The sequence below is a fragment of the Periplaneta americana genome, chromosome 16 (assembly GCF_040183065.1).
Source record: "Periplaneta americana isolate PAMFEO1 chromosome 16, P.americana_PAMFEO1_priV1, whole genome shotgun sequence".
NCBI classification, from domain to species: domain Eukaryota; kingdom Metazoa; phylum Arthropoda; class Insecta; order Blattodea; family Blattidae; genus Periplaneta; species Periplaneta americana.
In genome coordinates this window covers 154531023-154553860 of record NC_091132.1, presented here as the reverse complement: position 1 = coordinate 154553860, position 22838 = coordinate 154531023, and the positions used below count along the sequence as shown (strand labels likewise).

At 35.8% G+C, this 22838-nt stretch overlaps 2 protein-coding genes and 1 non-coding gene across 6 annotated transcripts in view; 2 read left to right on the top strand and 1 right to left on the bottom strand.

Annotated features, from left to right (window-relative positions):
* Positions 1-2175, bottom strand: part of LOC138691471 (zinc finger protein 235-like) — a 31286-nt gene extending 29111 nt beyond the window's left edge. For both annotated transcript variants that reach the window (XM_069813425.1, XM_069813423.1), the window contains exon 1: positions 2053-2175. The gene's annotated coding sequence lies outside the window, so the exon portion shown is untranslated. The remainder of the gene's footprint in view (positions 1-2052) is intronic.
* LOC138691475 (zinc finger protein 664-like) overlaps positions 1-22838 on the top strand; it is a 67490-nt gene that overhangs the window by 34580 nt on the left and 10072 nt on the right. For 2 of the 3 annotated variants that reach the window (XM_069813439.1, XM_069813437.1), the window contains exons 3-5: positions 3976-4073; positions 11529-11666; positions 18524-18606. In XM_069813439.1, the coding sequence (XP_069669540.1) occupies positions 3981-4073; positions 11529-11666; positions 18524-18606 (314 nt within the window). In that variant the 5' untranslated portion in view covers positions 3976-3980. Of the gene's footprint in view, positions 1-2169; positions 2256-3975; positions 4074-11528; positions 11667-18523; positions 18607-22838 lie in introns of those variants that run through there. The other variant, XM_069813438.1, reaches the window with a different exon arrangement.
* TRNAN-AUU (transfer RNA asparagine (anticodon AUU)) lies at positions 11177-11250 on the top strand. The gene has a single exon. It is a non-coding gene; the product is annotated as a tRNA-Asn (tRNA).

The window sequence follows — 22838 nt, the reverse complement described above, 5'->3', positions numbered from 1 at the left end:
TTATAATTAAGTTGAGATAGCTAGTAAAATGATGAGAGTTAATTTAATATAAGTTTACTAGAACTATGTTACAGGGAGAAAAAGTATAAATCTAAAATATATTTATATAATGAGAATATTAATGTAATGAAATTTTACCATTAGAGGTTTTGTATTCTATTGAGAGAAATTAATGATAATAATGAGATTGGACAGATGTTAGTTTCATTATAAGTAACAAATATTAAATTAATCTGTCAAGAAGTTATGTAATTTTGACCTAAATGAAGTTATTGTCCAACAACCCCTTACATCACTTGGAAGCGAGATCCAATTTCTAGCAACTGTAACTGTATAGGATGAAGAATATAAACATGTCTTGTGGTAGGGTATAATGAATAAATTGTTATGATGAGACCTGGTACTTAGCTGATGATATGCGGCTAAATTTTGATGTTAATGTTATGTTTATTTAACGACGTTCGCAACTGCAGAGGTTACATCAGCGTTGCCGGATGTGCCGGAATTTTTTCCCGCAGGAGTTCTTTTACATGCCAGTAAATCTACTGACATGAGCCTTCACATTTAAGCACACTTAAATGCCATCGACCTGGCCCGAGATCGAACCCGCAACCTTGGTCATAGAAGGTCAGCGCTATACCAACTCGTCAACCAGGTCGACGATAAATTTTTAAAACAAGAAGTCAAATAGATTGGGGTAGCTGTGCGCAGAATTTGAAATAAGAGAATGCAGGGCTCGTCGATCGCTTAGCCTTAGCCAAGACAAAGTTAGGAAAGACGGAGAAACATGATCATACTTACTAATATTGCAAATATAACGGACGCACGCATTATGCACACGTTGTAGCCTGCTGCTCAAATTTGCATGTAGGTTACTTAATATAATATCGCAGTAGTCGAAGTGTGGCATCACGAGTGTTTGTGCAAGGATTAGGCCTAATTTTAATTTATCAGGAAGAAAATGCTTCAGTCGCTTTAATGAGTGAATAATAGAAAATAATTTTTAGAAGTGTGATTCACTTGTATATTCCATTCCAGGTGACAATCCATATAAATGCCAAGGTTCTTCACAGTCGAGCTGTATGGAATAGTAGTATTATTTACAATTATCGGTGGCAAATTTTGTTTCACACGCTTCGATCTTTGATGTTCTATTAAGATAGCCTGCGATTTGCTTGCATTTAAATTAAGTCTATGCGTTTTCGACCATATGGATATTGAATTCAAGTCATCATTAACTTTAGTTATAGCGTCATTTATGTAGTTAGGTCGAGTATGCAGATAGATTTGTATGTCGTTCTTCTATTGGGTTATTTTACGACGTTGTATCAACATCTACGTTATTTAGCGTCTGAATGATATGATAATGCCGGTGAAATGAGTCCGGGGTCCAGCACCGAAAGTTACCCAGCATTTGCTCGTATTGGGTTGAGGGAAAACCCCGGAAAAAACCTCAACCAGGTAACTTGCCCCGACCGGGATTTGAACCCGGGCCACCTGGTTTCGCAGCCAGACGCGCTGACCGTTACTCCACAGGTGTGGACTTGTATGTCGTAGGCATAAATATGCATAGGCAAGCAGAAGCCCGCGAAAGCTCAATTAATAAGCTGATAATAGAGGGGACTCGGATTCGATGCTTTCATATCAGCCCACCGCACAGAACCGATTCGAAAGCAGCCCGCAAGGCCAGTGCAGTGACGTCACGAGTTTGTTCCGTGCGACACTGTGGAGTCCAGTGCGCTATAGTGCAAAACCAGCCCATGGGCTAGACTAATGTACAGGACTCTGCTTCATATCAGCCCACCGTACAGAACCGATTCGCAAAGCAGCCCGCCCGGCCAGTGCGGTGTCGTCACGAGTTTGTTCCGTGCGACACTGTGGAGCCCAGTGTTGTAGAATGGGGAAGCAGCCCATGGACTGGGCCGCTGTGCAGATCTCTGTTGCTGTTTAGGCTACTTGAAAAGATCTATCTTGTTTGGACCAAACTTCGTTTGTGAAGAATAGGTCATGTAACTTATGCTTATATAGAATACAATTTCACAATAAACTTACCTTTATGGAAGAATAAACGGTAACAGATTTATATACCTGTTTTAGCTGTTAGTCTGCCTAAATTAGCCACGCCAAATACCAATACATTGTTGTTCAGGTTCAAAATTAAGTGATCAAGGAGGCCGAGATTTTAGTTCCGTAAAAGACTTCGATGTAAAAGCATTCAAATTTATAAGGGCAGTTTAAGCAAATCTAGCTTTCAGGTAAAGCTCCCTGTGAAGTAGACTTTAATAATTTCAAGGGAAAAATTGTTCCGGGGCTGGGTATCGATACCAAGTCCTTTGGCTGAACGCACAAATGCTCATAGCAACTGAGCTACCAAGGAACTTCACCCGACACCGTCTCAATTTTTCCCTTTATTTCCACATAACTCGAGTGGACTGAGAAGACGCCAGAAACTCACATCCAGTGCACACAAACTCTGTGTGGCTTGAAATATTGTGGTTTCTATCAGTTAATGAATCTGCAAAAAAGGAACTAAGTTCTTTAGTTCTTTCTTGTATAGGTATTGTAAACAGACAAAAACAAATGTAACTTAATTACTTCAACATTTCATATAATTATTACTATCGATCAATAGACTTAGAACTTTTTTGCAGAACATAAATTAATGTCTTACACAACCAAAAATTGTATTAACTAAAAATAAAAGTTTTGCATAGGTCTAAATGCGTCCAAAGTGTTTCTATATATATGTAGTCTGATTAGTATAATATGTAACTAATCAGCGATTAATACAATGGAGGGGAAAAGGAACTGATCACCCTACCCCATTATCTCCTGCCTAGTTGCCTTGTTGGTCTCACTTAAGGGGACCAGACCTGTCTAAGGACAATTGATTAAACAATATCGTTGAAAATTCTTTGCTAAAATAATTTAGAAGACATAATTTCGATAATGTCTTTGAACTATCATTTCAAATTTATTTTTTCAGGTAATACTCAAATTATTTTAAATTAAATTTTACGAATGATATCTGTATATGTTGTTATATTTCGAAACTTCGCCTTGACATTTCATTGATTAGACGCAAGTACAGTTACATGAATAGGCCCTAAACTGTTGCTACAAGACATTCACAGACTATCCTATTATGGCAAAACCATTTTAAAACCTTATTTATTTATTAGTAAGCATTGGACCTCGGACTGATTTCGCCATCATTAATTCACATATCATCATCATCTATACAATAGCCCGGGTTAAGTTCATGGTGCAGCGTGTTGTACTTGTTGTACAAGAGCGCGGCCGTTCGGCTTCCCAGTCATTCACAAGAATAGGAGTGGTAAGCACAATAAGCCGCAGGCTGCAGTGTAAGCCTTCGGGTCCCTCCTCCGTACAAGAGAGAAAAGAAACTGTCTTCTAATCAACGACAGTACGAGTGAAAATATTGAATAAGATATAAGGGGAGTATTAAAATGGTATATTATTATTTATATATTGGAACAATTAAAAGTAGTCAGTAGAAGAAAAAATCAACAGATACAAACTAAACTGTTTACACCATGTAAAACGAATGGACAATTCAAGAATCCCCAAAATGATGATGCAATATCAACCCAGAGGACATCGACGGCTAGGAAGACCCTTTAGAAGACTGCTGGATGGGGCCGAAACAGGTCTACACAAGCCTAATTCGTGACGGATGATGATGATGATGATTTATATATTTGTAAGCTTCTGTAAACCCATTATACTTTTACCATAACCCTTGTATATTATGCCAAACAGACACAATACATGACATCAATACGAGTGTTAACACTAAAATACCCCATTTCCATGCAATTCCATTTGTGAGTACAAAAGTGACATATGTGATTCAATGGCGGATTATGGTCAATTACTATATAGGCAACATCTGTAGCTATGTTAACAGCTCATAAACAGCAAACATGTAATTTTTTCACATTGTGCTTTCAGTTGTAATGGATGCTATCAAGACAGAACCCGAGGTCGACCCTTTGACAGTACAGTCATGCGATGATGCAGTTAAAGAAGAGACAAATTCGTCACCAGATGTAAGACCGTTTTTATCCCCAAGTCCTTTCTCTTACTCCTGTGTTACTAATTACTGTGCGAATGTATAAAGTTACTGCCACTATAATTTAAGGTTTTCAGATATTTTACCCGAAATCTAAAGACACCTGTAGTTGGACAGTATTATCACTATATTACCACAGTCTAGTATAAACAGTCAAAAAGCACAATACGTAGTAAATATGCATTCATAGATAGTTGCTAACCACTAGGATCGCTATTATTGCCTCATTACAGACAATGTGAAATAGTACCAACACAGTCTATTGTTCCTAGTACCCTCAACAACTCAAGCTTCGTGACTGTATATACTAGACTGTGATATTACTGTGACCGTTGTTCTCTGTGCCACTCTTGTCTTATTTTGCTGTTATTATTAGGCCCTATCATTATATATTATTACTTGATTAAATTAAATTACTACAAGATTGAAAGTGAAATTTCTAACTATTCAGATATAAAGTCAGACATATTTTTCTGATGAATGTATCCAGTGGCGCCAACTTTTTATAAACACTTGATGGGCTCAAACACTTGATCATAATTTCCCAAAAGAATCTCATAAATTCTCCCTTTGATGGGTTAGGTACAGATTACAGCAGTAAAATTTTGGAAATATTCAACATTTTTTCCTCCATTACTGTATCTTGTACATTAATGGAAATTAGTATGTGTGAAACACTGTCCCTCTGCTATATGAATAAATAAATAAATAAATAAATATATATATATATATATGTATATATATATTTACAACTTAAAAAAGTTATTATTATTATTTTTTTTTTAATTCAAAATGGTGGCAGTTCACTGTGCAGTGATGAAGCATTTCCCTCATAACTTAGAAACTATCTAACATTCTGTGATAATTTTTATGTGTATTTATGCATATCATATCTACAATATGATGCAAAATCACTTCTCTACTTTGATAGATTATCTGACAAAAAATAAATTAATTTTAAAAAATGGTCAGATAGAAGTATTTTCTTCTAACACAAAATGAAAAAAAATATATATTATTTATTAAGAAATGTAGTTGAACATGAGTTTCAACAATAAAATAAAAGACAGAGAAGATGAAAAAAGTTAACAAATTTATGAGTTATGAGGGAATCGCTTCATCACTGAACAGTGAACTGCCACCATTTAGAAAAAAAAAAATTCTTTTAATCGTAAAAGTATTTGTTTCATATAGCAGAAGGACAGTGCTTTATACCTACCAATTTTCATTATTGTACAAGATACAGTAATGGAGGAAAAAAAATGTTGAATATTTCCAAACATTTTACTGCTGTAAGCTGTACCTAACGCCTTAGTGATATTATTTTTCGTAATATTGATGTGACTACGGATAGTATACGCCTATACAATATACTGTAGAATGCTAAAAATAACAAAAAGGAGATCTAAGAACGATTTTGCAATGTACGTAGTTAGTATAAGGTCCAGGGACTATGTTCCATTTACGTGTAGGTAACATTCTTTTGGATTTTATTTGAATACCAATTTGTTCCTTCATACTAGTAACTATTGCTATACAAGAATAAATCTCCGCATTATCTTGTGCGTAGTTTTTCTGCACAATTATCCATTTTTAGCAGTGGCAGTTCCTCGGGGGAGGGAAGGGAGGAACGTCCTCCTCACATTTTTCTTCTTCTGAAAGTAAATACCAAATAAAATATGTGCCTTGAAATTCGAGGAAGATTCGATAATTTTTAAGTTCACAGCTATAAGAAGAACTCGGTTGATCGAGTTTTAAACGACGCGCGCTCATGTGCTGTAGAAAACTGTAAGAAAGATGCGAGATTGTCTGTGTAGAGGAAAGGCACTCCATTCCTCCTCTACTGCAGTTAACACACATAGACAACAGCGCACTAGCGGCCAGAGAAAGAACCAGAGTTTTAAAGCGAGTAAATGAACGGAGAGGGAGGAGATCCTCCTCTGAATCAGCGCATGGGCGGAAAATAGAAACCGACTGGTCGTGCAGCAAGCTCGTTACTGCTGCCATCTAACGATCTTGCATTCAACCAGACTAGAACACATCTAGGAGGAGGCACAACAAAAACAGTTTTAACGCAACGCTATGAAAGACACCATATGAACTTTTTTCTTAAATTATAAATAAAAAATATTATTCATTGCACTTTATATAGGCTACTATTCATGGTTTGAAACTTTCGTGGATATTTGAAAGTTAAAGTCGGGTTTATGTAAAACAAAGAAGAGGAAGTAGTTCTACGTAGTTGGCCCCTGAAATTCACTTCTATTCATTGTTTACTAGACAGGGCAACAGCCAAGTTGTCAGTTTTGTACAAATATATTTGAAACTGAAAGTAGGTACTCCAAACTACATCATTTTTAACATAAAAAATTAATCGGCCACCGGCAGCTTTGAACAATAACGATAGTATGACTTTACAAGAACTGACATTCTTCCAAAAGCATGTGATACTGAACTTGTAAAATGTACATGTGGCAACAGAGACTACGTGGGTGGGTGCAGTGTTCTCGCTTTCCTCAGATTATTTCCCATTCCCATTTCCATTTCCGTAAAACAGTTCCGGTTACGAGTTAGTAGCTAGTCTCTTCCAACACGTGTGATGTTGTAGTGTGCTCGAAAAATGCTACGAGGTTGTGAATTTCCTTGTAATTGTTAATTTTCGCAATTAATCAACAATGAAAGGAAGTGAAAACATAATATATTTTGGACAATTTAGGAAACTCAGTTTACAAGAACAGATTATTGCTATACAGAAGGGAAGGCCAACCCCAACACTACCTGGTCTTACAGGTATGCATTTAGGCTAATTTGTAGCATGTTTCATTCAAGAAGGTGTCATTTCATGCTGTTAACCTCTTTCCTCCTCTTAAGAAATATGCAGGAGCAGCCACTGATTTTTAGTAATTATATATAAGTTACAATTATAAACATTTTAACTTGGGGAATTGAATTATTTCTAACTACAAATTGATAATACGAAAGTGGACTCAGTATTACGTAGCACGGAGTGATGCAAATGTGTTTCTCCCTGTAAATTCGTCACAAACATCTTCTAGATCTAACTTTTCGCACTATCTTTATGTGACACCTGACTATTGGTACGAGGGATGAATAAAGTGCACACCAACAATGCATCCTTACTTATTGAAATTTTACTTATTGTAATTTACTAATAATAATAATAATAATAATAATAATAATAATAATAATAATAATAATAATAATAAATATAAATTAATAAGACGACAAATTATTGGGTGCGCTCAGGCCCCACAGGCCCATATAAGTTGGCGCCCCTGAATAAATCTTTTGTAATATATACCTTGTCTAGATCATGTCATGGGAAAACTTCTAATGCAATGAAAATGGATTGGACGTTTTTACACGTAATCTTGAAGGTTGAGAAGTCTACATCTGGTTCATAGCTGATAAAATGAATTATTGCTTCCACTTCTGTTCTGGAACACGTGAACTTTGGTTCACATAACTTCTTCACTAGACCAGATGTACAGTGCATGGACTTGAAACTCTGATGGTATTATGGCATGGAATGCTAAAGCATCTTCTTGTAGTGCAGTTGATATGTCATGCTTGTATGGGACAATATGGGACATTTTTTAAATGAGTCAGCAATTTAGAGCAACCACAGTATTTTCTGTCTGCTTGTTGCGACTTGTTCAGTAACAAAAGTTCTTTTGCCACTGATAATGGTAAAAGAATTTTGACACAATTAGCAGGTGGTGGAATTAAAAAAAATTCTTTACATCCATCTTGAATCTTGCATACACTACTTTTAACACTTAAATATAAATGATTGGTTGATTGGCAAACTTACTCATGTTAAATGACATAAGCACGTGTGGCTTACAGCCACACAGGTGTATACAAACTCACATGTAATAGTTGCGACAAGTTCTTCTACATTGGACAGACAGGCAGATCATTCCAAACACGCTACAATGAACACATTTAAGCAATAACCAGAGGACACAATACTGTACATCTACATATGCCGAACACATAACTAAAGCTAACCATACATACACAATAACATAAATACAGACATGGAAATCCTACACATACAACCCAAAAACCAAAAACTCAACATACTAAAACAATATGAAATATACACACACTCTAAAACACACCCTGATCAAATTCTCAACACACAGATCAATTTCAGAACACACACACTATTTGACTCCACTTTTCAACACTTTTCAACATGCAAACGCACCCCCACAACAGGCAGCGAAATTCGAGATGACGCCGAGATCTAGTAGGCTCTGAGGATGGTGTGAAGAAGCACCGAAACAGCTGTAAGCCACACGTGCTTATGTAATTTAACACCAATCAACCAATCATTTAAATTCTTTACACTATCTTATCACTTACAACATATTTACGTTCTTTAATTTTGTAATATGGCATTTTTCACATAGTATTCACAAAGACAACACTATACAAAACTCGTCAACTTCAACATGCGGAATAACTACCTACTTAACACGTTACTGCCATCATGAACAATTCCTTCCCGAATTTAAAAGCCTTTATTTAAACCAGAAGCAGCATGAAGCAATAAAGTACGGTATGTTATATGTAGAGAAGAACCACGTCACAGTATAACTATTAACGCCTTTGATCTTAACGACCAAGAAATACGCCGTGTATTGCTAGTGCAGAGTTAAACATATTTCTTCTTCTTAAATCCAGTGGAATGAATTATAGTTGCGTGAGATCAAAAGACTTTGTAGGTCATTTCTCAGCACTGTTTTGCTTGATCCAATGCTAATATAAGCATTCTAGAAAGTAAGATTCTCACGTCATTATAATAATTAATCGTGGAACGCCATTCTTCAGCTTTAGCTTTAAGAATTGACACAAGATTTTCAATAGCATCCAAAGTCAAAGACTCAATGTCGAACAACTTTTCTCCAAGTCATTTCTACACAAATACTGATTTAAAGATTTTTCTATTTGATGTTCTAAAAACTATTCTGTATATTCATTGGTTTCAGTCTTATTGAATTCTGAAAATTATTTAGTTGTAACAGGTGGAAGATTACAAACACAGATGCACTCTGAATTGTTCTCTAAGACTGTTTGGTATGTCACTAGTGAATATCTTGTCATTGGATTTTAAAAAGACATTATGTACGTCCCTTATTGGGAATGACAGTGAAGATTTGAAGACAGATCAGAGACGTCTGTACCAGAATTTATCATGAAATGCATTGCACCTTGATTAAATATTGCGATGATGTGTCATGTTTCTCCCATTGTACTTGAGCACCAACAAGACATGTTGGGATTTTTTAAAATCGAAATGTACTACATAAATTTATTTTTGGGGCAGTGCTGAATACCAAAATAAAATATCCAAATTGAATAAGAAGACACTAATTCACTCTATAGAAAATATTTCGGAAAATGTATTATGTATCTTTCTCGTGTTAAATTTTACATTATCTCGTTAACATGTTCCAGCCTGTTATCGGCCATCTTCAGAACTGGTTATTGCTGGTCTTGGCACCTTTTGTTTGTGTTTCTTGTGGGGATGTGTTTGTGTAGTGTAATGTGGAGTCAAAGAGTGTGTGTGTGTTCTGAAATTGAGTTGTGTGTTGAAAGTTTCATTTGGATGTGTTTTTGCGTGTCTATATATTTCGTATTGTTCTAGTGTGTTTAGTTTCTGGCTCTTTGATTGAATATGTAGAATTTCCATGTCTGTGATGATGTCCTGTTGTTGTGGGTAGCATTTGTAATGTGTACAGAGATATGTCAACACAGACATGGAAATTCTACACATTCAACTAAAAAGCCAGAAACTAACACACTAGAACAATACGAAATATTATAGACACACAAAAACACATCCAAATGAAATTCTCAACACACAACTCAATTTCAGAACACACACTCTTTGACTCCACATTACACTACACAAACACACCCCCACAGGAAAAACAAACAAAAGGCGCCAAGACCAGCAACAACCAGTCCTGAAGATGGCTGATAACAGGCTGAAACATGTTAATGAAGTAATGTGAAATTTAACACGAGAAAGACATATAATACGTTTTTCGAAGTGATATAGTGTTAAAAGTTGTGTAATCAAGATGTAGAAAATATTTTCTTATATAATATTGTAGATATATTAATTTGTCCTCCAGAATTTATCTGTAATATTGACAGTTAATATTTTTAGGAGAAAAATTCGCTCCGGCGCAGAGGATCGAACCCGGGTCCTTAGTTCTACGTACCAAGCACTCTGACCACTGAGCTACGTCGAATTCAATCCATAGCACCGCATCGAACTTTCCTTCTTTGATGTTTCCCTTTGTGGCCTGACTCCAAGTTAGGCATATATATGTTGACGTGTATCCAATGTCAACTGCCATTATACTAGGAGCGCACTCAGCTGAGTGACTTGTCTGGCTGGGAATCCGCAATGTGAATTGGATTTCAATACAGATTTGTCTCTATTTTTAAGTAAAATATTACCTGAATAATTTCAAGGGAAAAATTGTTCCGGGGCCAGGTATCGATCCCGGGACCTCTGGTTGAACGTACCAGCGCTCTTACCAACTGAGCTACCTGGGAACTCCACCCGACACCGTCTCAACTTTTCCCTTTATATCCACATGACTTGCGTGGGCTGACGAAATGCCAGAGACCCACATCGAGTGCACACACACTCTGTGTGACTTGGAATTGTGGTTTTCTGTTAACGTACACAGTGACATATATATTATGCAAATCTAGTCTTTTAGGTAAAGCTCCCTGTAAAGCAGATTTGAATAATTTCAAGGGAAAAATTGTTCTGGGGCCGGGTATCGTTCCCGGGACCTCGGTTGAACATACCAGCGCTCTTACCAACTGAGCTACTTGGGATCTCCACTCGACACCGTCTCAATTCTAGATTTGCATAATATATACGTCACTGTGTACGTTGACAGAAAACCACAATTCCAAGTCACACAGAGATTGTGTGCACTAGATGTGGGTCTCTGGCATTTTGTCAGCCCACGCAAGTCGTGTGGATATAAAGGGAAAAGTTGAGACGGTGTCGGTTGGAGTTCCGGGGTAGCTCAGTTGGTAAGAGCGCTGGTACATTCAACCAGAGGTCCCGGGATCGATACCCGGCCCCGGAACAATTTTTCCCTTGAAATTATTCAAATCTGCTTTACAGGGAGCTTTACTTGAAAGACTAGATTTGCAAAATATTACCTTTTCTCTGTCGTTCGAGCATGCTTTTTCTAAAATTTGTTCTCCATTTTTACTTCAATTATTTCCATAATTTTTCTCCTATGCTGCAAGTAGTATTGAAGCACACTAGAATGCAGACCCAGAGTGCAACCTGTAATACTTGTGATCAGCTTCTTTCACATTGTAATATATAACTCATTCACTGTGACTTCTTGTTCTGCAGGAAGGAAATTTATTGGATCTGCACGTGACTAAGATAAAGGAGGAGTGCGTGGACGATAGCTACAATCACACTTCAGAGATAAAATTTGAAGAAATCATATTGTCCAATAATTTTCCCATAGTGAAGTCCGAAGCTGAGGTGAGTGGAGCTCATTGGGTGTGCTGGCTCTTCTTTCCAGTGTTTAACTTGTATCCTGTCTATCACTGTACAGCTACGGTGATAGAAAATTTTAGTTTACGGTGGGCAAAGTAAAGCTATCTGTATGCTATGTATTGTTTATTTCTTTGTTTCAGAATAGCTTGAATTTAAAGTGTGATATGACTCTTTTGTTTAAGCTTTGAAGGAAAATCTTTCAATCATATTGGAGTTATGTTTGGCAAGGTATGACATCTTGCTATATAGAGTGAGGCCCCTAATAACTCTTAAAGACTGATGTTATCTATATGCCGTTTCCACAAATTAAAGGCTACATTTAGGCTCACACAAGACATTTGTGAGACTTATACAAAAGTGTGTTTTCATCACAGTAATTATTACGATACAGTTGTTGAAAGTGCCATTTTATTTCGTCAATATGGGTGTAACATATTTGTTATTAGGATTATTACTGACGTCTGATGAACGTGGATTTTTCCTATCTCCATTGTCCTTGTCCACATTTTCGACTGTGATTTCCGACTTATGTGGCATGAGGGTAAACAGACGCGAAATTGTGACAAAAATTAAATTTTTTATTGCTTTAATAAATACTTTACATATTTTTCTGTATTAAATACTCCAATATGTTGCTTGTCTGAAGGATCTAAGTGGTCTTTAAAATTTAAATACCACAGTGCGTTGCAATGTGCCACTCCCCCCTTACTCCCGCAGCCATTTTGGAGTTTCTGTGTTATAGAAATTATCTTGGAATTTAGATAGGCAAACTATCTGACCAGTGGTAGGAAGGCTGTGGTTTACTACTTCCTTATGGATATGGAGAATATTGAGTGCACTGTTTGAGGTGAGATAGCAGATAAATAGTAGGCCTACTTACATTTTTAAATGCGTATGTACCTTTTTTCTGCAACCATTAGGAGTAAAAATATGACATTTTGCACACAAGCTTAAAACAGTATTATCTATAATTCCCTGCAACAAAATTTTGATTTGTTAATATTTGCGAGTTTTATTATACACTACAAAACTCAGAAAGAAATAAAAAGGCATAAATCGCAATAAAGAAAACGCCAGTAGAAGTTATTCCCACCCACATGAAATGTGCTTTCGACACAACACTCACCTATCATGAAGACTGTCTGGTGAGCTAGTAGGAGAAAAGTGGAAGGGATGGTGAGCAGAGCTTCTACGTTCTGCTTATTATGATTTTCATACCCAATATATTTTTATGCAACGAGCCTATAATGATTGTAATTAAGACGCGAGTAGGTTTGTTTATGAAACGAGCGCAAGCGAGTTTCATAATTTTCATACGAGCGCCTTAATCACCATTATAGGCAAGTTTCGTACGACTTTTTATGCTCGACCATATTTCTAACTTGAAATTATTCAGAAATATTCATTTTATTCGCATCTGACTGAAATCGGAAGTGACCTTGTGCATAGATTATTTATTGTGAGCTGTGCGTAGCCGCAAAAGTATTGATTTTTTCCGAGGAACAATAATGTCATTGACCTTGATATAATTTAGAGAATAACATGAACTAATTTTGATATAACCTGGAAATTGATTTAGGATTGAAAAACGAGATGATAAATTGAATTTATTTGAATATTATCTACAATTAACGCTAATTATTATAGTAACAGAACATAACCTTCTGCGACAGTATTGGATTTCCAGCCTCCATGACGTATCCCTCGTTGTCTTTTGATTGCATATCCGAGAATAATCGAAAACCTGAACTGTAATGAATAGGTGTACTTTAATGACAAGCATTAAAGGACTGCTACCAGGTGTATAATTGCTACATTTCGGCATGGTCGAGCATAAAATAATATAAAGCCTAAATAAAATATCTGGCTGCAGGAAAATGTTACTTTAGGTATTGGTAACACATATGCAAAGTTTCACGTTTATTGGTTTAACAAATTTTTAGAAAAAGTTACATCATTTTTAAATTTTTTTAATGAAAAATTTGAAAAATAGAAGCTGTTATTCATAAAATTCTGAAAAAGAAATTGAAGGTAAAGAAACCCCTGTTTTAAACTACTATTTCAAATCTCAAGGTCCTAGGTCCAAAAATCTTAAAGTTATAGGTAATTTGGTAATATAATGTTATTTCTCATCCATCCCCCTAAATAGGGTTCCCAACAATGAAGAAATATTGGATTATTCTTACTGTCCCTATATGTAAGTCCACATACGAAGCCCGGACCAGTGATCAACCACAACAACTTATCCCGCAATATGGGGGTCTGAGGTGATGTTGGTTCCCACGTGGTCAGTTCTGCCTGCAGGGACTAATATATTGCATCGACATGTTACTACTGACAAATAGTAGCTGCAATGTAATGAACCACAGTTTTTCGGAAGTGGGGAGCAATGGCACTTTTTCCTGTGGTATGGGCATGAAGTAGTGGCTTGCCTCTCATGTAAGACTTACTATTAAGTTATAATGATCAGCTTGAAGAGTAATTTTGGTGCAATGGGTTGCTTGGGATTGGATCATTGTGGAGAGTTCCATGGTAGCACAGAAGAATCTCATAGATTTCTTTTTCTGCCAGTCTCCCAGTGGCAGGCTGATGCTAATGGTTCCACAGGGATGGCCAATTTTCTTATGTTCTCGCAGTCAAATCCCTCTCTTCTCCTGTCACAAGGCACAGAAAAAGAAAGAATCTAAAGCGTCATTTGCACCAGTGTTACAGAATGCGATACAAGGCAATGATTGTTTCACACAGATGCTACTTCTCAAAACTATATGAGGATGAGAATCTGAAATAGCAACACAAGTTTTCGTCGATGTTGCAACACAGACTCCAGATTGCGGAATTGGGTGACAACTTGATATCAGACCTTACATACCTAAGTGGGCTTGTGCTGTGATGTCATAGACAAGTGACTCGGGGTCTCAAATAAAGCCGCAATGTTCTAAACCTCTGTCGAGGGGATCTGGAACTAGATCTTGTTCTCGTTCATTTTCAGGAGGGCAATGAACAATGATTCTCCACAGCTAAGCTGAGCAGATTTTTTGTGGTCCAGCAGGGGACATCGGCAATTTCAAGAAAAACCACAAACGCGTATCTAGTCACTCTCTGTTAAAATGTTGGAGAAACTACATGTAACAGTAGATACAATGATAGACCTTTGCACATTAAATTTGTAGAGTATCTTAACTTTTTAAAATTAAATACATAAACATACATAACTTTTGGATCGGTGTCGGGTAGAGTTCCTGGGTAGCTCAGTTGGTAGAATGTTGGTACGTTTAACCAAAGGTCCCGGGTTCGATACCCGGCCTCGGGACAATTTTTCCCTCGAAGTTATTCATACATAACTCTTAAAAATAATTATAGTCACTAAGAATTCAACTTCAGTACTCATGCATGCATCGAAGTTTTTGACATAATATTATACACATTGAACTCTAACACACACATTTTACAATATTTATCTGAAGAATGCATCTTTTTAAGGATCTGTTCCTTCCCATACAGCTTCACACTAAATTCTTCACATGAGAAATGAAAGTTTGTTTTCACTTGTAAAAAAAGCTTTAACTGTTTCAACTTTCGCTAATATGTTTTCGCGGGATATCAGTCGAGTTAAGATTTTGGAATGCTCCAAGCTTTCGACTGCTATCTCTGCAGCCATCTTCAGGGAAGTGATGTCCGAACAGAAAGTCGAAAGGTTATATAGATGTGGCTGTCTCAGGTGAAACGGGTTTGGTTGGCGGATCGGCCAATCCGGGGCCGGGAATTGTCATCGCTCGTAAGCTCCGCCCCTCCCGGGATTACTGCGTGAAGTTTGGCGGGCGGCGAGCCCTGTTCCGCCGGTTGGAATCGGTTGCCGTCCTCGGTCCGTGATCTTCATGACCTTGATTGTAAGAGGGCCTGAGTTGGTCTAAGGCCCCGGATTGGCCGATCCGCCAACCAATCCCGTTTCACCTGAGACAGCCACATCTATATAACCTTTCGACTTTCTGTTCGGACATCACTTCCCTGAAGATGGCTGCAGAGATAGCAGTCGAAAGCTTGGAGCATTCCAAAATCTTAACTCGGCTGATATCCCGCGAAAACATATTAGCGAACCAACGCCGAGAAAGCCTCAAATCATACATGTTTCAACTTTCATTTTTTACTTTTCATCAGTCCAGATTGAGTTCATTGTGGAGAAAAGTCTTTCAACTGATGAATTACTGACTGGAAGAAACATGATTAATAACACTATTTTGAGAAGATTTTGAAATGGAATGGAATTTTTTTAATGTTGAAAAACTTCATACCACTTTTCACCTGTTGGTTTGTCACGAAATTTATTTTTTGAACTACTTAAAAATTAATGTTGCGGCAGCCCTAATACTTCCACGCAATGTGAATGCTAAAATAGCCAAAGACAAAGATGCTATGTTTTTCTCGAAGAGTGCAGAATATCATACTGTGCTCACAGGTTTTTCTGTCTGATACTGAGAACCATTCAGAAATGTGCATGAATCGCAGCAGTTCCAGTAAAATGTTATTGAAAAAAATTTAAGCTTCTGGGGACAAAAACGGGGACGTCTGGTCAGCCTATCCACACCCTAAGAAGAAGCAATCTAAAACATTTAATGGCATTGTTAGAGAAAAAGAAAGAAAAGCTAGGTGGGTTCGGCTCATGCCATGTGCTGGCTCTTCTTCTCCCAATACCTTACCTTCATTCACAAACACCATCTCTATATAACCTTCCTACAATGCTGTTCGCCAGTTGAGAGGACAAGTAATATTTTCAGTATCGTGACAATTATATAGCCTATTTCTTTTTCCAGTATATCCTAGATTTGAGCTGTAATTTTATTATTTTATTTCGAAATAAATCGCATTTCAATACTTTGTAAGTGTGGATGGAGTTAACGTAATAGGAACATATTTCATATTTCGTTTTAATTTTGACGTCATTTCTTTTACGAAAAATTTAAGTGTATGTATATATTTATTTACTCTGCGAGTGGGTAAGCACCCAGTGGCAGTGGTATACACAATAAAAACAATACACAATAAAATTACAATATACAATACAATTAATACACAGTACTTACAATTAATAATAATACATAAAATCACCTAATTAATAAGTGAACCTAATTTTACATAACAACTTACATATGTATAGGCCCTACATAAGTTTCACATTGGTATTGATAATAATATTTCACTTTACTCTCATCTCACTCACTGGCACCATGACACATTTCTCTGACACTATTGGACACATTTCATTGACACTATAAATTATCACTGATCTAAACTATTCACTGCACTTTAAAACCATAACTTCACTGACTCACCACGCTTCACTGATACAACAGTACAAATAAGACAATAAATTACACCCTTATTGACACTTATAAACAGAAATACATTTAAACTCAACATCTCTACTCTAAGACCCTCTAACAAGCTATTTTTAAATAATTTACAATTCAAACCAAGGGAGTAACTCGTCAAGATATGTAAATACATGTCAGCTTAAAAAATAAATATCATCTTAATTTTAATTTACACTTTATATACAACTTTTTAAGTTATTCTTGAATCTCCTTAAGGAAGGACAGCCACAAACACTGCAGCAGGTAGATCATTCCAATCATTTATAGTTCGATTTAAAAATAAGTATTTACCTACATCCGTTTTCTGTTTCCCACATTTGATTTTAAAATTATGATCGTTCCTACCATAGTACGTTGGCTTCTCTAACCGAGCCGTTATATCTACGCATGCTTTTTGACCTAGATGTGCTCTATACAATGAAGTTATTCTAGTTCTTCAAATGTTCTATGTTTTGTGATCACTATGTAACTTTAACAACCACAGTATCCTTTGTATTACAAGAGATGTATGAGTATTTTTAGAATATTTTTAATGACTCATTTCCTTTAGAAATATTTTCCATATTGAAGAGCTACCGATATTTTACGAGTAATTTAGTTTTTAAATTTGAAACAATTGAATTTCAACACTTAGACTGTGGGATGGTATATAAAGGAGTGGTTTATACATGTTTGCTACGAGTGATATTATGGAAAATTATATGTACCATAACATATATAAGTAAAACAAGATTTTGAACCCAATTAGACCTGTAATTTGAGTTAATACTGCATTTGTAATATTATGTATCTATAAATGACTGCACATCATGCATAGCCTACAATGGAGAAAGAAGATGTAACTTATATTACGAAGAAAATTGGAATTTATAGCAACATACGCTCTTCTTTAGAGAGAAATTGTACTAGAAACCTGCTCACTATATTTACATAACCTGTTACGATAGAGAACATATGAAGGATCATATCAAATATTTTTCTCTTCATATGGTAACCTGGCAGAAATCATAGGAATAAATTGGGGTACATTACTTATTATTAAGTATATTTTACCGTACATGGAAAGAATTAAATTATGTACCTAAGAGCCCCTTTACCTACCAGAACATGAAATACTGGAACAGATATACTATCCATCTAAAAAGCAAAGAATGCATCATGGAAAGCATTATGTCATGTTAAATATCCTGGCGAAATTAAAAAAAATCCTTAGACACTGTCAAGCTGAGTTAGATCGTTATTGGGTAATGAAGTAGTATTTTCTGGCATATTATTCTTACAATAACAGTTTCAAATGTTACGGCGTTAGAAACGGAAGAACACCATGAAGTTTTATCTCAAAGAATTGTCTTCTGTTATTGAAATTTCTACTTGGACTTTGTAGGATTTAAATGTAAGCCTGTGCCGTGAAAATCGATGCAGTCTTTGTGTAAATTAGCTCCAGCTTTCTGTTCTGTTCCCTCTTTATTTTAGGAAGAGTTGTGTGACTTGGACACAGTCAAGGACGAGCTGAAACTAGAGGTTACGACTGAGGAAAATGAGATTCTTACGGATAGGTGAGTGTGCTGTGAGAGTCTTTACATTGACTTTTCTTTTATTACTTCATTAAAATAATCACATATAACATTAATTTTGATTGATTCTTGTTCACGTTAACACTTTGTTTAAAAAACTTAAAATTGCTTAACGACACAGTAAAAGTGTTACAATTTTTAAAAAAGGTTATGTACCTTAGACAGACAGCCCGTTTCGACGCCGGTTCTGCGTCATCTTCAGTGTCTTACGAACAACTGATGTTCCTGTTGATCTTGCATTCTGCTGTTTGCATTCGTCAGTTGTAGGAGTGGGGGTGTGTTGCTCTTGTGGTGGGGGTGGTTGTTTGTGTGCTATGTATCATGATGTCGAATAATGTGTGGGTATTGAACTGTAATTGTGTATTAAGTATATGTTGTGGGTGTGTTATTGTATGTTTGTATATTTCGTATTGTTCTAAGATGTTTAACTGTGGACTTTTTGGTGTGATGTGTATAATTTCCATATCTGTTTCTATATTATTGTAGTCATGATTATTGTTGATAATATGTTCTGCGTAATTAGATGTGATGTATGATTTGGTTATAGCTTTAATGTGTTCTTTATATCTTGTTTGAAAGGTTCTTCCTATCTGTCCTATGTAAATATGTGGGCAACTATTGCAACACAATAAAATATATAGCACAAGACAATGGATATAACGCTAACATGATAGACACACTAATAAAAAAGGCAAAACAAAAACAGAACAAACCAACACAAACACCGCATGAGAATAAATACATAACATTAACATATCACAATACCAATACTCACAAAATTGCAACTTCATTCAGAAAACTAAAATGCAAGATAGCATACAAAACAAATAACACAACACAGAAATATCTAAATAATCACATCAAACATTCAAATAAATATAATTAGACTCTAGTTTACAAACTAAAATGCAATAGTTGCCCACATTATTACATAGGACAGACAGGAAGAACCTTTCAAACAAGATATAAAGAACACATTAAAGCTATACCCAAACCATACATCACATCTAATTACCCAGAACATATTATCAATAATAATCATGACTACAATAATATAGAAACAGATATGGAAATTCTACACATCACACCAAAAAGTCCACAGTTAAACATCTTAGAATACGAAATATACAAACATACAATAACACACCCACAACATATACTTAATACACAATTACAGTTCAATACCACTTTTAACGTGTCGTTAAATAATATTAAATTAATTTTGAATGTGTTACCACATGGAATGGTTTTGTCATATTATAAGAATGAATAAGCCACTGGCGTAGCTCAGCCGGATGAGGTGCTTGCCTGCCAATCCGGAGTTGCGCTCGGGCGTGGGTTCGATTCCAGCTTGGGCTGATTACCTGGTTGTGTTTTTTCCGAGGTTTTCCCGAACCGTAATGCGAATGTCAGGTAATCTATGGCGAATCCTCTGTCTCATCTCGCAAAATACCAACTCGCTATCCCCAATTCCATCGACGCTAAATAACCTCGTAATTGATACAGCGTATTTAAATAATCAAGTAAAAGAAAAGAATGAGTAGGGAAAGAAGGCCAAAAACATATATGAATGGAAAGCACAAGAGCGTCATAGAAATAGTAGATAACGGAAATCATGGAAGGAGGATAGAGAGTTATGTAGGTATAGAAGAGAGACAAGTTAGACAACCGAGGAGATTGGGAGTGGTGGAGTGGCAATCTCCTGTAAAAATAGATCGATATGCCGGGATCAGATTGTTATTGATATGAAAGACTCAACGTATTTTAGCCTATATTAAAATTACTACCACCATTATTACTAAATCACTACAGTACCATCAACACCCTGAATACTTCTGGCAGTGTTGTTGCTGCATCTTTAGCCTTCATCGTGGTCTTTGTATTCCAACGTCTTCTTCTATTCCTTTCCTCCTGTTTTTTTGCATTCTCTTTCGCAAATCGAATCTTTTCTAAGCCTAACACATTACCAGGCAACGCATTTTCGTTCCCAAACAAGTTAGGAAAGTTATCGACTAATATATCCTGGAGTTTCAGGGTTCAAATTCTGACCTTAAATCCTTGTCAGGACACTATGAAAGATAAAATCTAGTTCGATAAATAATAATAATAATAATAATAATAATAATAATAATAATAATAATAATAATAATAATAAAATTTAATTAATTAATTTATTTACTAATATTTATTGTGCTGTACAACAGCCTGGGGCAATAATTATAATAATAATAATAATAATAATAATAATAATAATAATAATAATAATAAAATTTAATTAATTTGTTTATTTGATAATATTTATTGTGCTGTACAACAGCCTGGGGCCAATAATAATAATAATAATAATAATAATAATAATAATAATAATAATAATAATAATAATAATAATAAAAAGGTACGGTATCCCCGTAACATGCCATGAAGGCACTTGGTCATGGAGGTAGAGCCCCATGCTTTCCATGACCTCGGCACTAGAATGAGGTGGTGTGGTCGGCACCATGCTCTGACCGCCTTTTACCCCTGGGAAAGACCTGGTACTCAATTTTATAGGAGGCTGAGTGAACCTTGGGGCCGTTCTGAAAGTTTGGCAATGAGAAAAAATCCTGTCACCACCTGGGATTGTACCCCGGACCTTCCAGTCCGTAGCCAGCTGCTCTACCAACTGAGCTACCCATAATAATAATAATAATAATAATAATAATAATAATAATAATAATAACAATAATTTTATTTATTTATTTACTAATATTTATTGTGCTGTACAACAGCCTGAGGCCACTAACAGTTCAGCACAAGATAAAAGTTAGCACAAGATTTACAGTGTACAAGGAATAACAAAAACAGTGCATACAAAATTATTACAATTAGAGACAAATACAAATAAACAATAATGACAAAATGAATAGATAACAAAAACAGTGCATACAAATAAAACAGTCCATACAACAATAACAATAATAATAATAATAATAATAATAATAATAATACTACCTGTCCGGCTATTTTCTAACCACATAAACGCACTCACATAGCGAAACTAGCACTCTACAATATATTAGTGTTACATATGTTGTGCCCATTTCTGACATCAACTTTTTGTTATACTATATTAATTCTGACACCAATATTTATTATACCATTTCTGACACCATAATATATTGTTAAGCTCTATCATATCTGACACCAGTAATTTGTCGTGGCACTTGCCGCGACAAGGGCGGATGGCTTATCTCGATATAATCGCGAGTTATAATCTCTATCAAAATAACACAGACGAATCAGACACTGCGTTATACTTTATAATTTGTTCTTTCTTATGGATAGGAGGGATTCCTACTTAGAATGTGATCTCAGGTTTTCGGAATAATCACAAGTGTAGAAATTCACTATTACTAAGTTTATTAATAACAATATCAATTTACTAAAAATAAAATATAGACTATTGAACGATTTGAAAAGTATAAAAATTTCTGTTTATTCTGAGGTACCAAGATAACTAGTTAAATGAAAAGTTTAAAGAATGATCTGATGATTTTACTTACAATAAATAGTACGGCGAACCCTAATGCTGGTCCCAGTTGATGCCATATTCTGGATTTCTTCCTGAACGTTGGGAGTGCTACTCCATGACTGCTGTCTTGACCAACAACTAATGATCGCGTTTTAGGCGTTTCATGTCCTTTTATAAACTCTCGAAGCGCGTCCTTTGTGACGTAACAGAGTGACGCTATTTTACCCGCGAATCTTCTGAAAAGACGGTATTGCATTCACTAAACACCACGCTTCTGATTCTTAACCATCCTTTCAAATCGGCGTTTCCGGTCGTTACTTAAAACAATATGGATTCAAGGACCTTTCACGACTGAATCTGTTTTTGACTTGACCAATGGAAATTCAGAATTTCGGAATCATCGCCAATTAAAATGTCTCGCGAGAGACGCTATATCTTCGCTATAAGTCAGCTGTTGCTAAGTTGAGTTCGCGATAAAAATGCAAAATGGAAGCGTACGCATTTCTGCATGTTCAAGGACTGGACTGTGCTGAGTTGCTGACGTTAACTAAACTGTGCTCTGTAATCTGTCGAAACAGGAAGCGAGCTCTTTCGCATGTAAAGCATGTATGCATGTATTAATAATACGATTTCATTACTTTAAAATAAAGTGAAAATATATTGCTTATCATAATCCTAGGGCACAACACATATGACAGGAAAT